The sequence below is a fragment of the Fukomys damarensis genome, unplaced genomic scaffold, assembly GCF_012274545.1.
Source record: "Fukomys damarensis isolate Sample0158 unplaced genomic scaffold, DMR_v1.0_HiC HiC_scaffold_31, whole genome shotgun sequence".
In the NCBI taxonomy this organism is placed as follows: Eukaryota; Metazoa; Chordata; class Mammalia; order Rodentia; family Bathyergidae; genus Fukomys; species Fukomys damarensis.
The window spans coordinates 1,525,743-1,539,883 of record NW_022900943.1 but is presented as its reverse complement, the minus strand read 5'-3'; the positions used below and the strand labels follow the sequence as shown (position 1 = coordinate 1,539,883).

The following is a 14,141-nucleotide window of genomic DNA, read 5'->3' as shown; positions in this document are numbered from 1 at the left end:
ACACACACACACACACACACACACACACACACACACACGATTCTCCTGAAGTTAGTTTGTAAATACCCTTTTGGAGGGGAGTGACACTTTATACCTTCTGATCTATCAGTTCTATACACAATTCTAAGTGTATGAATCCTTTGAAGTATACATATAACTTTATTCAGGAAAATGATCATCTCAGCATTGAGTAGTAAAAAATTGGTGATCTCATGATTTCTAATGATAGGGAACTAATTAAATAGTGAGTAAGCCAAGGTAATATTATATGGCTGTTTAAAATCACAAGAGTATAGTAACAGAAAAATATCCATAATTTTAAATTTAAGCTTAATTTTTTATTGCAGTGCTGGGAATCAAATCTCAGGCCTTGCATATAATTTTAAATTTAAAAGAATTTATATAAAATGGCAATGTAATTTCAACCATGTAAAATATACACACATTTTAAAGGATGATGGATAATCATTGACTATATATATATGTATATATATAAAATTTTTTACTGTATTAATCTCATGGGCAAAAAGAAAATGCTGTAAGAGCTACAGAAACTTTTACACTTGATATATTGCTAGTGGTGTCACTATATTAGTGATGACATCATATGTTGGTATAAATTCTTGGGAAAGAAGTTTTTGGAAAAGAAATATGCAGTGCCAGGCATGTTGACACATGCCTGTAATCCTAGCACTCAGGAAGCAGAGGCAGGAGGATCTGTGCAAATTCAAGGCTAGCCTGGGTTCCATAGTGAGTTCAGGGCCAGCCTGAACTACAAAGCGAGACCCTGTCTCATAAGAAATATGAAAAATACATCAGTAACTATTAACATTTTCAAAATATTTTATCCATTAATATGGCTTAAAGGAATGTATCTTAGTAAAATAATTAAAAGAGAAAGTTTTTCTGGATGAAGGTGTTTATCAAAATATCCAGAATAGTAGAACATTCTATTAAAGGATAATGGTTGTACTGAAAATAATATAATAGCATATTGGAAGCCAGAAGATAATTTGAGAGCTATAAAAACACTTAGGTGATTTATATGATTTACTAATACATCTTTCTATCAGGTGTACATGGCTTGAAGGTAGAAAAAACAAGGCTAGTGTGGTAGGGTGCACCTGTAATCCCAGAACTCTGGGAGCCTGAGGCTGGAGGATGTGAGTTCGAGCCCAGCCTGAGCAACTTAGTGACTTAGTATAAGATGTAAGTCTTGAAATAAAAAAGGGTTGGGGCTCTGTAGTACTATCAGGGAGAAGGGTCTGGATTCAATCCCAGCACTGTAAAAAAAAAAAGATGGAAGAGTAAGGGCCCTCCTAGAGGAAAAAACTGAATATTTACCCGAAAACTAGGAAACACTTGGAAGAAAAAATAAGAAATGTTTTGGGGAAGTAAGATTAAGGATGATTTTTCTTTAAACGTTCATTTGTTGCTAAAACAGACATACAATTTAAGAACAGTCAACAAAGAGCGGCTTGCAATTCACTAGGATACTATTTTTCAAAAACATGACCGATATGTCTAACTGAATGTTTACAGTTTTTCTTAGCTTGTAGAATTTTCACTTTTTCTACTTCACGACATTTTAATAAATATTCTAAATGCATAAGCTGCAGCTCTAAGGAATATGATCTGTACTATGGCAACTTCCTTGGAAATACACACGTTTCCAGGCCTTCATTTATTTGTTCATTCATCCAGGCGCTCACACATTCCATAAGCTCTTGGCAGGCCACTAGTGGGCGCTGGGCGAAGCACCAGGCTCCAGTGAGTTCCCATGTGTGGGGCATTGCCAGGCTGGCAGTCAGACAGGGCTTAACACAGTGTGGTCTGTGGGGCCTACGGGCCCAAGGGCTCTCAGTGAGGCCCAGAGACTCAGAGAAGGCAGGACTGGAACTGACACTGGGAAGAGAAGTCAGTTTTCCCTCAGACAAGCGGGGGAGGGCTCCTCACTGAGAGGGAGGGACCAGCAAAGGAAGGCAGCCCGATAGAAAAGCATGCACCTTTGGGCCTCACTCGAGGCTCACACAGCAAGTACTCAGAGCTAGGTTTTGTGCACAGAGTGTGCCTAATGGCACAGACTGTTCACACCTCAGCTGCCTACCTCATGTACTAGCTGTATGGATTCTGTGCCCTTCAGGTTGCAGATCTGAGAAATGCAAAGGCTCATATATACTTCATGTGACTTAAATGGGTAACAGTGTATTACAGTATACATGCTAGACATTATCTATATATAAATAAAACAGAGAGGGATTGCAGCTTTATAGATTTATCTGTACTCACCCTACGGTGATGTCAAAAATGTTGCTTCCCACAGAGCTGGACACAGCCATGTCCCCCAGCCCCTTCCGGGCTACTATGACACTGGTGATAAGGTCAGGGATGGAGGTGCCAGCAGCCAAGATGGTCAGACCCATAATCTCTTCACTGATGCCGATGGTCTCTCCGACCTACATGTCAGGACAGGAACACACATGGGAGCTGGGAGTCACAAAACCATCAGAGCACAAACATTTCAACGCAATCCATTTTTAATGGGTTCCTCCTCAGTGGTCTGCTAGGTGCTGAGATGATAAAGATGAATAAGCCTCAATCACTGCCATAGAGGAATTTATTTTTTTATGACATTCAGACCCAAGTAATGAGCATTGTTCATCTGAGTATTAAACAGATAATTAAGAAAGAGCTCCAAGGGCTCTTTAAAAGAGTTATGAAAGCCACATGGCCTTTGAACTCAGGGACTAGCCCATGACGGGTACTGAGTCTGGGGCAGATCTGCTCTGCGATTTTCCATTTAAGGCTAAGAACTGATGCAATGTCCCCATTTTTCTTAATGTTTCCTCCCATCTGAACCACACCTAAACACTATCAGCTTCTGCCATTTCCACAGGAAACATGATTTTGGGAGTTTCATGTGATTCAGGTCTCACAATATAAACCTCTTACCAAAACAACAGCCAGAAAAACAACGAGCAGGGAACTTGGCCCAAGGTCTGGCTTTTCTAATTATTAAGGACTTAACCTATTGCAAACGGTTCCATTATACAGTGTCTTTGATCTTTGCTTTATCTGTAAAGTGGGGATAATAATATCTACCTTACAAAATGATTGTGGGTAATTTGTACAGAAGCCTTCTAAAATAGCATATCATTATTGAAAAGTAAAGGAGGGATGCAGCCCTTGTATGTATTTTTTAGTTTTTCCTCTTCAGACAGGTGAGTTTTGCTTGGAGGGTTGGTGTTATGGCTCTATGCCCCCCAAAGTCTCATGTGGCCATAGGAAGGGTTTTTCAGAGGTGGCTGGATCTAAAATATGTGGCCCTAAGATTAATTCGTGGTATGATGCAAGGGCACTAGGATTAAGGGGGTGAGTGCTGCCTGCTTGGAGTGAGTAGCTTGAACAAGATGTAAGGGATAAAAAGAGCTGTGGTCATCCCTTGTTGCTTTGCTGTCTTCTGCCCACCATGAACTGTTTCTCCTCTGCAGTGCCACCCTACCTTGGAGCCAGCTGATTATGGACTGAACCTTCTGCAAACTGTGAGCTAAATAAATCTTTCCCCCTTTAACTTTGGGTGTTGAATATTTTGTCTCAGCAAGAGAGAAATAACTAAGACAGTCTAGTTTTGATGAAAGCATTTCTGTTCTTTTTAGTAACTTGTTTGTCTTGTTGGGATTTTAACAAAGCTTTATGCATTTTCCCAGCAGCCAAGATAGTCAGACCCATAATCTCTTCTGAGGTTCTGAAAATCTTTAAGATAATGCTTTCTCTTTGATTTCTATCAGCTTACTTGATGACATCGGGAATTTTTTCTATCTTGGGGATGTTATTTAAATTTTGTTTGGGAAGTACTGAAATAACATTTAAAGACAAAGGAGTTAGGACTAGATACACTCATTCCTAAATCTATTTCACTTTCTCATTTATAGGTTATATCTTGGCTCCTACTAAGCCAAAAATAGAGGTGTTTTTATTGTGATGGCCATGTCTGGCAGAGCCTGGTGACTTGAGCAGCTAACCCTGTCTGCACAGCACAGAGTCATTGCTCCCACCAGGCAGTAAGCTCTGTGTACACAGGGCCCTTGCCTTGGTCACTGCAATGCCCCTTAATTGCGGAGCACAGCTTGGCCTACAGTAGGCTCTGAATACCTATTTGCTGAGTGATCTCATACACAGGTGATTTCCTAACATGGGTTTCACTGATTCTCCTTGAACAAGTTACATAAGAGTTTCTCACAGGCGTGCCCTGTGTAAGCAAAACATTCTCCTTAGTGTCTTACTTTTTGGTTAAATTAAGAAGGAAATGTCAAGGACTGTGAAGATGATGACTTAAATGATTGTCACCCTAAGAAAGTCCCAGTTCTAACACATTTTTAATAATTTAAGTTCTTATGGGAATCATCTGTATTTGTAGTTTAAATGCCACTTACACAGAAAAGGAAAAAAATCAGAGAGGTACAGTGGTGTGGTTAAAAACTGGTTTGGGGCACAGAAGTCCTGGTGTAAATCCTAGCTTGTCTCTCTAGTACAAGAAAACCACCTTTCATGCCTCTCAGTTTCCCCATCTGTTAAATGAGAATAGTAATACCCACTGAGTGGTCATGATGATTGCATGTGGTGATACCTATAAAGCAGACAGCACAGTGTGAAGACACAAAGTAATCGATCAGTAAATATCAGCCAGTATAACTCAGACATTGCTTCTTTCCCTTGCCAAGTTATCAGAATAGCAACTAGGGTCTGGCAGCAGGGACAAAAGCTAGTTTACTGAGGCCAAGCCATAAGGTGGGAAAACACATGAATAGGGAAGAATTTTCATTACACATTAGCCCCTGATGAATCTGTGCAGCTGTCGAGCCCTACCACTAAAGGAGAACTAGTCTTTTAAAGCTTACTTGGCGCACCTGTCAGTTGACTTTGGAGGAGTCAGAGGAAATAGAGGGGCACATGGATGGGACCATGCCCTGATCAGTTAGGGTCACTGTTAAACCTCGGATCTGGAATGTGGTGGAGGTTTAGTCCCATGCTGGGGATGGTATCAAGCTATGGTGGAAATCTGTAGGAGGTAGGGCCTAGTGGTAGGAAGTGAGTTCAGTGGGATGTTCTCTTGAAGGGGATATTGGGACCCCAGCCTCTCTCTCTCTCTCTCTCTCTGCTCCTGGCCTTCCAGGCCATATCTCCCTACCATGATTTCTGTTTCACCACAGGTCCAAAGTGATGGGACCAAAGAACCATGAGGTGAAAAGTCTGAAGCTGTGAGCCAAAAAAAAAAAAAAAAAGCCTTTCTTTCCTATTACCTCAGGTATTATGCCACAGTGATAGAGAACAAACTAGCTGTATAAATTTTCTATGCTTCCTTCTTGATAATTTTAGTTTTTATATTTAGAAATACGATCTACTTTAAGTTTTTTTTTTGGTACTGGGGATTGAACTCGGGATCTTGTGCTTGCAAGGCAGGCGGCAGAACCACTGAGCTAAATCCCCAGCCCTTAAGTTAATTTTTGAGTATGATATGAGGTAGAGATCTAATTTAGTTTAGTTTGGCATATGGAAATCTAATTATTCCAGCAACATTTGTTGAAGAGTCTAGCCACATATGTTCTTGGTATATATTTCTTTATTTCAAATTGCTACGTTTTATGTTAACAAGAATAATAATTCAAGGGTGATATTAAACAAATGTAAGTGGGCAGTTTGGAATTTATATAAAGATTAAAAGTATGAATTTGGAGTTGCAGAGTCCTGGGTTAGACTGCTGTTCTGCTATTTACTAGCTCTGTGATCTTGGGCAACTTTCTTGTCAAGTTTAAGCTTAACTCCTTTATCTGGAGAGTTTAGATAACAGCAGTACCTTCCTCATAGGATTTGAATCTGTATACAGGGTTAATATCAAGACAAAGAGATATGAACTGCCTTAACATCTAGTACACTTTCAGTTAACAATGGCCACACCTGTGATCTCATTCTTCATATTTTTCAAGGACTATTATTAGGACCATAAGGTATTATGATTGGTTTTGAGTTTAAAGTGGTAAAAATTAAATAAATCATTATTTATATAAACTCAGTCTCTAGGAAGAGGCCATTTTGTTTCTAGGTCCTTTCTTGAGACCAGTCCTGAAAGGCCAGTGAGAGCCATGTTAAATGGCTAGTCCAGAATGAAGAGAATGCTACTAGTCAGGCAAAACCTTGGTATTTTTCCTGAGCCTGGGTTAGCCTAGTTTCAGACTGTGGAGGGCAAGAAGTGGTCAGGTTTGCCCTCTCCAGATGGCTTTTGAGTACCTCTGCTGATGTGATTCTAGGCTATAAGGAAAGGCCTGGAGAGAAAGAAAAGATTTGGAGACTAAGGAAAGTTCAGTTTTGTAAGGTGTAGTTTTTCTGTGACATGTCCAGTGTTGTCATGACAGTTTCAGAAAGCAAACACATTGGTGACCCAAATACTTGGCAACCAAGTGTCAGGAGCCATTCTGCATAATTTTGGGGAAAAATAATGTCACAGTTAAATTATGATTGGGCCTAGTCTTGCCTACAGGCTGGCTGTGACATGCAAAAACATAACTCCGTTTTGCTTGTGGTCACAGCTGAGACCTCAATAGCCTGGTGATGCTGTGATTCTCAAGGTCAGGATTATATCAGTTGAAGGCATCCTGGTTTCTTGAGAAACCGGGGGAGGGACACATTCTTTATCAGCTTAACTCTTCCCACCTACTGTTGTATGAACATCTTTGTTCTTCTCACTGCCCAAACCAACCTGAGCTTCTCATTGACCTAAGATCCTCATCAGGATAAGATCCTCATGGTCATAGGACACCACCATCCCCCAAGACATCTGATACTCCCTCCCACTGTAAGATCCTTGTCAATTTAGGATTATGATGTCCTCTGAGTCATCTGTTACTGTCTATGAACCCAATAAATACTGGCAAGCTTGGGGTACCTTCATCTTTGCTGCCCAGAACAGCACTGATCAGGCCCAGAACCCAGCCTCCTCTCTCAGTCATGTTTCCTGTCTTTATTCTTTAATTCACTTTGGGTTGTCGTGGCACAGGAGAGCAGGACCCACTGTAGGGGTTCTGGTAGCATCCCCTTTTTCTGTTCCCTGAAACCAAGCTTAAAGGAAAACTAAAAAAGTCTAAAAGACTAAAAACTAAAAAACTAAAAAAGTTAAGTCTTACCTGGTGTGCCCACCAGACCATCAAGTAAGAGAATACTGCAATCCAAGTGATGGAGCCAAAGAATGTGATGGGAAAGAACTTCCTCGATGACTAAAAGACAACCAGAAGAGGGAAGAGTGTTAGTGCAGTCAAATGTACAGCTGCATGGTAGTAATGCTGGTTCCTGGGCTGGAAGTCTCTTGAAGAGAATAACTATTAGTTCCTGCAAGTAGATGCTAAGATAACGTCTGCTCCTGCCCTTTCTAAGGCCTGGTTTCTCAGTTTCTCTGACATTCTGTTAACTGTAACTTTACTCTTCTCCTTTCTTTAGTTTGCTCCCAAGTTCATCAGTATCGGGTTCTATTGCTTGTAAACCACGTGTCCTAATGACCCACCTGCCAGAAACCCATGGGATTAATTATACCGAACAAGGAGTGGGAGGATTTACACACAGATCTTACGTCCCATGACCTGCCAGGAAGCTACCACCATCGCTTGTATAGATTCATGGTGGTGCCTGGTCTCCAGGCCACTGGGAGTGGACATAGGTGGAAATGCCCCACGGGGCTGATCTCACCTGGAGATGGGGCAAGGGAGGGCAGGTAGCGCTTGCTCCTGGGAAGGCTTCCTCTCCGGTGTTCACACCACACCAGTTCTGTTTTGAGCACTGGGCTATATACAATCTCAGGCTTATGCGGTGAATACTTTTAAGATTTCCTAGGCATATCAACCAAAAAGTGAGACATCCAAAATACAGTGTTTTTTGTTTTTTACCTGATGCAACTGTAGGGAAATCCAGGCTTATACTGTTGATGCCCTTTGTGGAAAACTTGGTTAAAATAAGTTCAGACAGCAGAATGCTGTCACAGGGCTTCTCCCTATTATTCTCAAACAGTATTTATTTCAAAACTTTGCACGCTGAGAAACAGTTTTCATTCTGATAATGCCATTCAGCTACATTAGTCACAAATGAGAACAAGTTGGCCTGGGCAAAAGCAATCTCAGTTGTCTGAAGGGCTGACCAGGGCAGTCACACAGAATACTCTCTGACATGGCCTGTGAGGGCTCGACTGGAAGAACAGATAAAACCTGCACATAGCAATCCGAATGTCTACAGTGTAGTGACGGCATGTGCTCCAAGCCAGGCTTATGTTCTCTCTACTAATTTTAGTCCCAGTGAATATTTTATTATCATTCATACAGTTCTTAAATGTCACAATAATAATTTCTCTCTTTAGATAATTGCTGGTTTTGCTAGGGTGTCATTAGCTAGGATGTCTGGATGACCAAGTGGGCTTAAATAAATTGGGGTATCAGGCCACAGTGGTACCTAAAACCTTACCATTAAATGACTACTTGTGCTGCTTCTCTTTCTTAGAAGAAAAACATTTTGGACAAGGACTCAGATGAAACAGAAAAAAGTGCTTAGTTTTTCAGAGTGGGGACTGAAATCTTTTACTTCTGAAAGTAAATTTCTTTAAAGCTGGGAGTTCATTTGGATTCTAGGACCAGATTCCCCAAGGCAGTGCTAAGAGCCAGGAAAAACTTTTGCTGACTGGAGTTTCCAGGTCTTCCTCTGGTCATGAGTCACCGTCTTCGGATCCTGAGTACAACATGGGTTCCCAGCTGCTGGGGTCATGCTGTTGCACGGACAAGCAGAGCCCCTCCTGCTGTGTGGGCCACACATGATGTGAACATCGCCCGGTGCAGATAGCAGCCTCCGAAGCGTGGCATCCGTGTCTGGCAGAGCTCCTCTCACAGCCTGCTCCCTCTCCAGGTTAGCTCCTCTCACAACTGTGTGACTATGTTTATCTTTCACATTTCATATTTTACCTTTGTATGTTCATTGAGATGATTTCACTAGTCAGAATCAAATCATTTGACCTTCTGTCTCACCTGGAAAATATCATCACTGAACTCTAGAACATTCTTGTCCAAAAGGTAGAAAGCAAGGTATTAGACTAAAGGCTTAAAAGAACTAAATTTAAATCACCTCTTGCTGCAAAAACTCTCCAATATTTGATGCTCATGTTTCTTAATCAAGAGAGTGATTAGCAATTAACAGGCATCAAAAAGTACCTAATTTTTAATTAGGAAATCCTTAATAAAAGGCTAAAAATAAGCTTCTTTATGGGTTTAAGGGGAAGGCAAAGGCAGTGTGCATCTGCTCCATACCCAGATCTTGCATTAGAGAAGTGCAAACCTAGGTCTGCCTGGCTTTATAGGGTGAGCTTCTAACACATATGGTTGTACTGACTCAGAATATATCCATCCACAGACATAATGATGATCATCATCATACTAGGCTGTGCTGTGAATGTCAGAAAATAAAAAAAGCACCAAGGAAGTAGAGACTAGCATTCCAGCTGCATGGCCATCTGCCTTCCCCAACCTCCCATATTGTTCCAGCCGTCACGCATCAGCAGTTTGGCTAAGTGTTTCCCTGTCAAACTACCTCACCAAGTCCAGTCTCACAACCCGTTCAACTCCTTCTTTTTTTTTTTTTGGTACCGGGGATTGAACTTGGGTCCTTGCGCTTGCAAGGCAGGCCACCGAACCACTGAGCTAAATCCCCGGCTCACCGTGCAACTTCTTCTTTCATGTTTTCCCCAGAACATTTTCCTTATTAGACTCTCTATGGTTTCATTCCAGGCACCACCGCCCCACATCACCTGCACACTTACTTAGTCACCAGTGTCACGGGCAGGAGGAACACAGCCCTGGAGCCGTGGTCTAGCACATCTGTTTACGCTTAGCAATGGTGGTGCACACTGTCATCTGTGGGGATAGGGCCTCGTACTAATTAAGCAAGTAAGCAGACGGGGTCCATGTGCTGTTCATTTGGTTTCCAGTGTAGCGGTTCACTTGCACAGTCAACAGCCACCGTTCTCAGGAAAAGCTTTTAGTGTATCACGGTGCCACTGGCTTGGCTTGAAAAGAGTTGCTGGACATTAGCTAGCTGCACAAATTGGCCATGTCCTTAGTGATTTAAATTCAAGAAATATTCACCAAGCATCTACTCTGTGCAAGGCTCTGAAGTGTACATTTCACTTGTGGGGGCTGGGGGAGGGCTCTCACTATACTACCTGGGCTGGCCTTGAATTTGTGATCCTCCTTTCTCAGCCTCTGGGACCACACATGTATACCACTACCCCTGGCTTGACATACACACATTTGACAGTTTCCCACAACAATCCTGTGACTGTTAAAAGCACGGTGCCTGGGTTAACATGACTGGCTCGGAACCCCTGTTCACAGATTACCAGTGACCAGCCCTTAGCCAAACTATAATCGCTTTAAGCTTTGGTTTCTTCATTTGAAAAATGGAGGAAATATCACGATCTAGTTCTGAAGATTTAAAATGTCTGACGAAGTCCCCAGCACATTTCTCTGGTCTGGGCTGAGATGTCCCCGAGACGGTAGGGCTTGGGGAATAATGGCTCTAGGCTGTTCAGAGGCCTGCACTGGAGCGGGTCTGGAAGGTCTGTGCCCCTCCTGCTGTGCCTGGACGGGAGCCCTCACCTCACCCCTGTGCCTTGGGGCCTGGCGATTCGGGACTGAAACCTCCACAAACCGGGAGACAAAGGAGCTTCAACTCCTTCAAGTTGCAGGTGTTTTGTCCCAGTAATGAGGAAGGTGATTAAGACACAGATAAAGAGGACTCAGATGAAAACTGTCATTGTCATTAGACAATATTATCCTCATTTTAAAGAGACGAGGAAATGGACACTGGGGAGTGGAAGTTACTGGAGATCTGGCCTGGAGTCGGCTTTGCCTCTTTCTAATTGCAAGTGGACAGCGGGAAATCTTTCTGGGTCATAATCACTGAATTCTTGCTGTAACCATGCTGGGCTCATTAGCAAACAATAAATACTCAGTGCCGAGAAAAAGAGAAATTGCAAATACTAGTTGAGTTCTCAGGTTCCTCTCTAGCTTCAGTGGTTTTCATATCTTATTAGATGCATTCCTGTAAGAACACCCATTCTAGCCCATGAGAGGAGGGAAGATAACTTTTGGGGTCCTTAGTTTTTTTGGTACCAGGGATCGAACTTGGGACCTTGCGCTTGAGAGGCAGAGGGCAGCACCACTGAGCTACACCCCTGGCCCATGGGGTCCTTATTTTGTTAATTCCGACTTTCACTGAAGATATGTTTCTCAGTAAGGTTTACATTTTAGTTGTTCTACTTTTAAAACAAAGCCATTAATTTAAGAAAACTATAAATGTGAAGCTCATATTAATTATCCAAACTAAAATTATGTACCATCCAATGAACACTGCTATATAATTTGCATATAAATGAAGTGCTAATAAAAACAAGTGGGAGTATTATTTACTGTGAAACTAGAAGTATACAATCATGTTTTCCTTGTAATTATTATGAAGGTTTTAGGCATTTATATCCATGAGCAATTAAAAATCTCGAGGAGAGAGCTTCTGGTGGGCCTTAAAGAGTATCTGGTGTCTGTCAGTTAATTCTTCTCCCCTCTTCCTTCCCCTCCCTGGCTGATTTCTCAAGGGGCCCTTTGGAGGTGCACAGACCCATGGCAGGATGGCAAAAATGGCCAGGACACTTTTGCTCCTCCCATAAAGAGGTGGGGTCTGTTTCCCCCCCTTGATTCTGGGCTCACTTCAATGACTTGCTTTGACCTACAGACCGTTGTGGAAATGACAGTATGTCAGTTGCAAATTAGGTCTCACAAGAACTTTGTAGTCTTCATCCACACTGCTTTGGGCACTTGTCCACCCTGTGACTAAGCCCAGCTGGCCTCTCATGGATCAGAGACCGTGTGGGGCAGAGTAGAGCTGCTCTAGCTGAGGCAGTTCTGTGCTGGTCATTCCCCAGCAGGGCTGTTTGGCTGAGCCGAAGCTAGACCTCCACTTCTCGGAATTATGGACTAAAAATATGCATGTTGTTTTAAGCCAGCAAGCCCAGGACAGTGTTACACAGCAGAAGACAACTCATACAAAATCAAGTTCAATGAAACTTCCGTACTAAGCACAATCAAGGAGGGTCTTAACGGCTCTTGTACCCAGTGGTGTGGGTTCTTCATTCATGTGGAAGATGCACATACAAGTTTCTGCCAAACTGATACACTTTGCACATGAGCTGAGACTTCTCCAGGCAAACTGGGTATATGGTCACCTTCGTTTGCAATACTATATTGGTAGTTCTGTTTTTATTTATCACAGAACGTCATGGCAGGGAATCTCCGGCTTTACTCAGTAGAGGAGCAGTGTGATCCAGGATTGAGAAATGGTTTTTCCTAAGGTTGCATAGCTCATAAATTAGGGGAAAACCATTGCAGTCAACTGACAGAATGTGATAGTCAGGAGACTCAGGTCCGAGTCCAGGGCCTCTTCCTAATACAGAAGAACAATCTTGCCTTGTAGTTTATGTGGGCATGCTTTGTTTCCTCTACTAAACTTAGAGCTCCTTAAGGGGAGAAATTGTGAATTCTGTGTCTTTATATCTCACTGAGGGCCTAAGCCCAGTACTTAGCATATCACACATTCTCAGTAAACATTTGCTGAGGAAATTTTAAAACAACCAAATATTCTTTATGAGAGTCTCATTTCTGCCCGAAACAGCACACAGTATATTCAGAAAATGACACACAAAAAAATCAGTCCATGCTGTGGCTGGCTCTGGGGGAGCCACAAAGCAAAGCCCCACTGGTCACCCTGCGCCACCATGTGCAGCTCATTTCCTATTTCCTGTCCCTTGGCCTTACAGAGTCAGCTGGAACAGTGATATGGCCAGATAACTACTGCCCTCCCTGGTTGGCTTCTGTTTGTTTTCAGGAATTGCTGTTTGGGAGACTTTGATTTTGTCTGTCAGCTTCCTTGAACTTCTAGCTCAAGACAGGCCGATCACTTTGTCAGCCCTTATGCTAAGGGTCTTCATGGTGCTGAGGGCTGAGGCCTCTTTCTGGATCCTAACTGCCTCAGGTTCCTGTGCTGACCTCCTATCTGCCAGGAGCGCCTTTACTCGGGGCCTCCTGACACTAAACCTTCTGTGGGGATTTAAAACAGTGCTGTGACAAACACAAGCATTGGGCAAACACCATAGAAATGGAAAAGACATATAAAGGGGGGGAGGGGGGAGGGAGAGAGAGGGCAAGTGAGATTTGTCATTCAGAGATGTCAGCGTGATCTGATTCAAGGGTGAGAATGAGCCACATGGGGCTGTTTAGTGTGGGTTTTCGGTAAGCTGGGCCTCTGCATAGAACAGAAGTCTGCAGTTGTAGTTTGAATAAAGAAACCTAAATAATGTCTTAGGTGCATTACATGCATCCTTTACAAGAAAATCTCTAATATTGGGAGTTTTTCCCTTCCTTTCCTGGTGTCTAAAGGGCTGTCTCCACCAGGCTGAATTCTTTATTTACAGGCCAGGCTAACAGGACAGGATTTATTTATTTATTTATTTTTTTATGAGGAAGTAACCAAATGAACAGTCACTTGGTCAGACCTGGGACTGAATCTCAGCTCTGTCCTCTAGAAAATGAGCAGGTACAAGTTAGTTGACTTCTTTGGACCTAAGTTTCTTTCTACGTATGCCAATAATGGATATATTCCTGCATTAGATATTTCCTGAGATACTACCATATGGTTTATTGGAAAGACCTCGTGTGGAATCACGTATGGTAGTGCCTGCTTTCATTGGGGAAGTGTATGTGTGTGGTGCCATCCTGAGAAGCAGAGATATTTCTCCCTTTGCTCTCATTAGCTGTTTCATTTCCTGAACAAAAACTAATATGTGATTCTAGAATCCAGTTCCACAGGTCTGGAAGGGCTGGTCTCTGGTCTCTTGCTTAATCTACATTCAGAATATACTTCACTGACCGTGGGGTGGTATTGTGTTCCTAGCACCCATGCCTAATAAGGGAAGACAGTATTTATAGTAAATACAGGAGGGAGAAGATAGGACACATAGGCATTTTCCCTACACAAATGCATTTCTTTAAATTAAAAACTTTTTTTTT

The 14,141-nt window shown here is 42.4% G+C and overlaps 1 protein-coding gene across 6 annotated transcripts in view; it reads right to left on the bottom strand.

Annotated features, from left to right (window-relative positions):
* Window positions 1-14,141, bottom strand: part of Slc24a2 (solute carrier family 24 member 2) — a 212,585-nt gene that overhangs the window by 2,693 nt on the left and 195,751 nt on the right. For all 6 annotated transcript variants that reach the window (XM_010630906.3, XM_033757744.1, XM_010630905.3 and 3 more), the window contains 2 exons: window positions 7,179-7,268; window positions 2,290-2,456 (listed from right to left, as the gene is read on the bottom strand). In XM_010630906.3, the coding sequence (XP_010629208.1) occupies window positions 2,290-2,456; window positions 7,179-7,268 (257 nt within the window). The remainder of the gene's footprint in view (window positions 1-2,289; window positions 2,457-7,178; window positions 7,269-14,141) is intronic.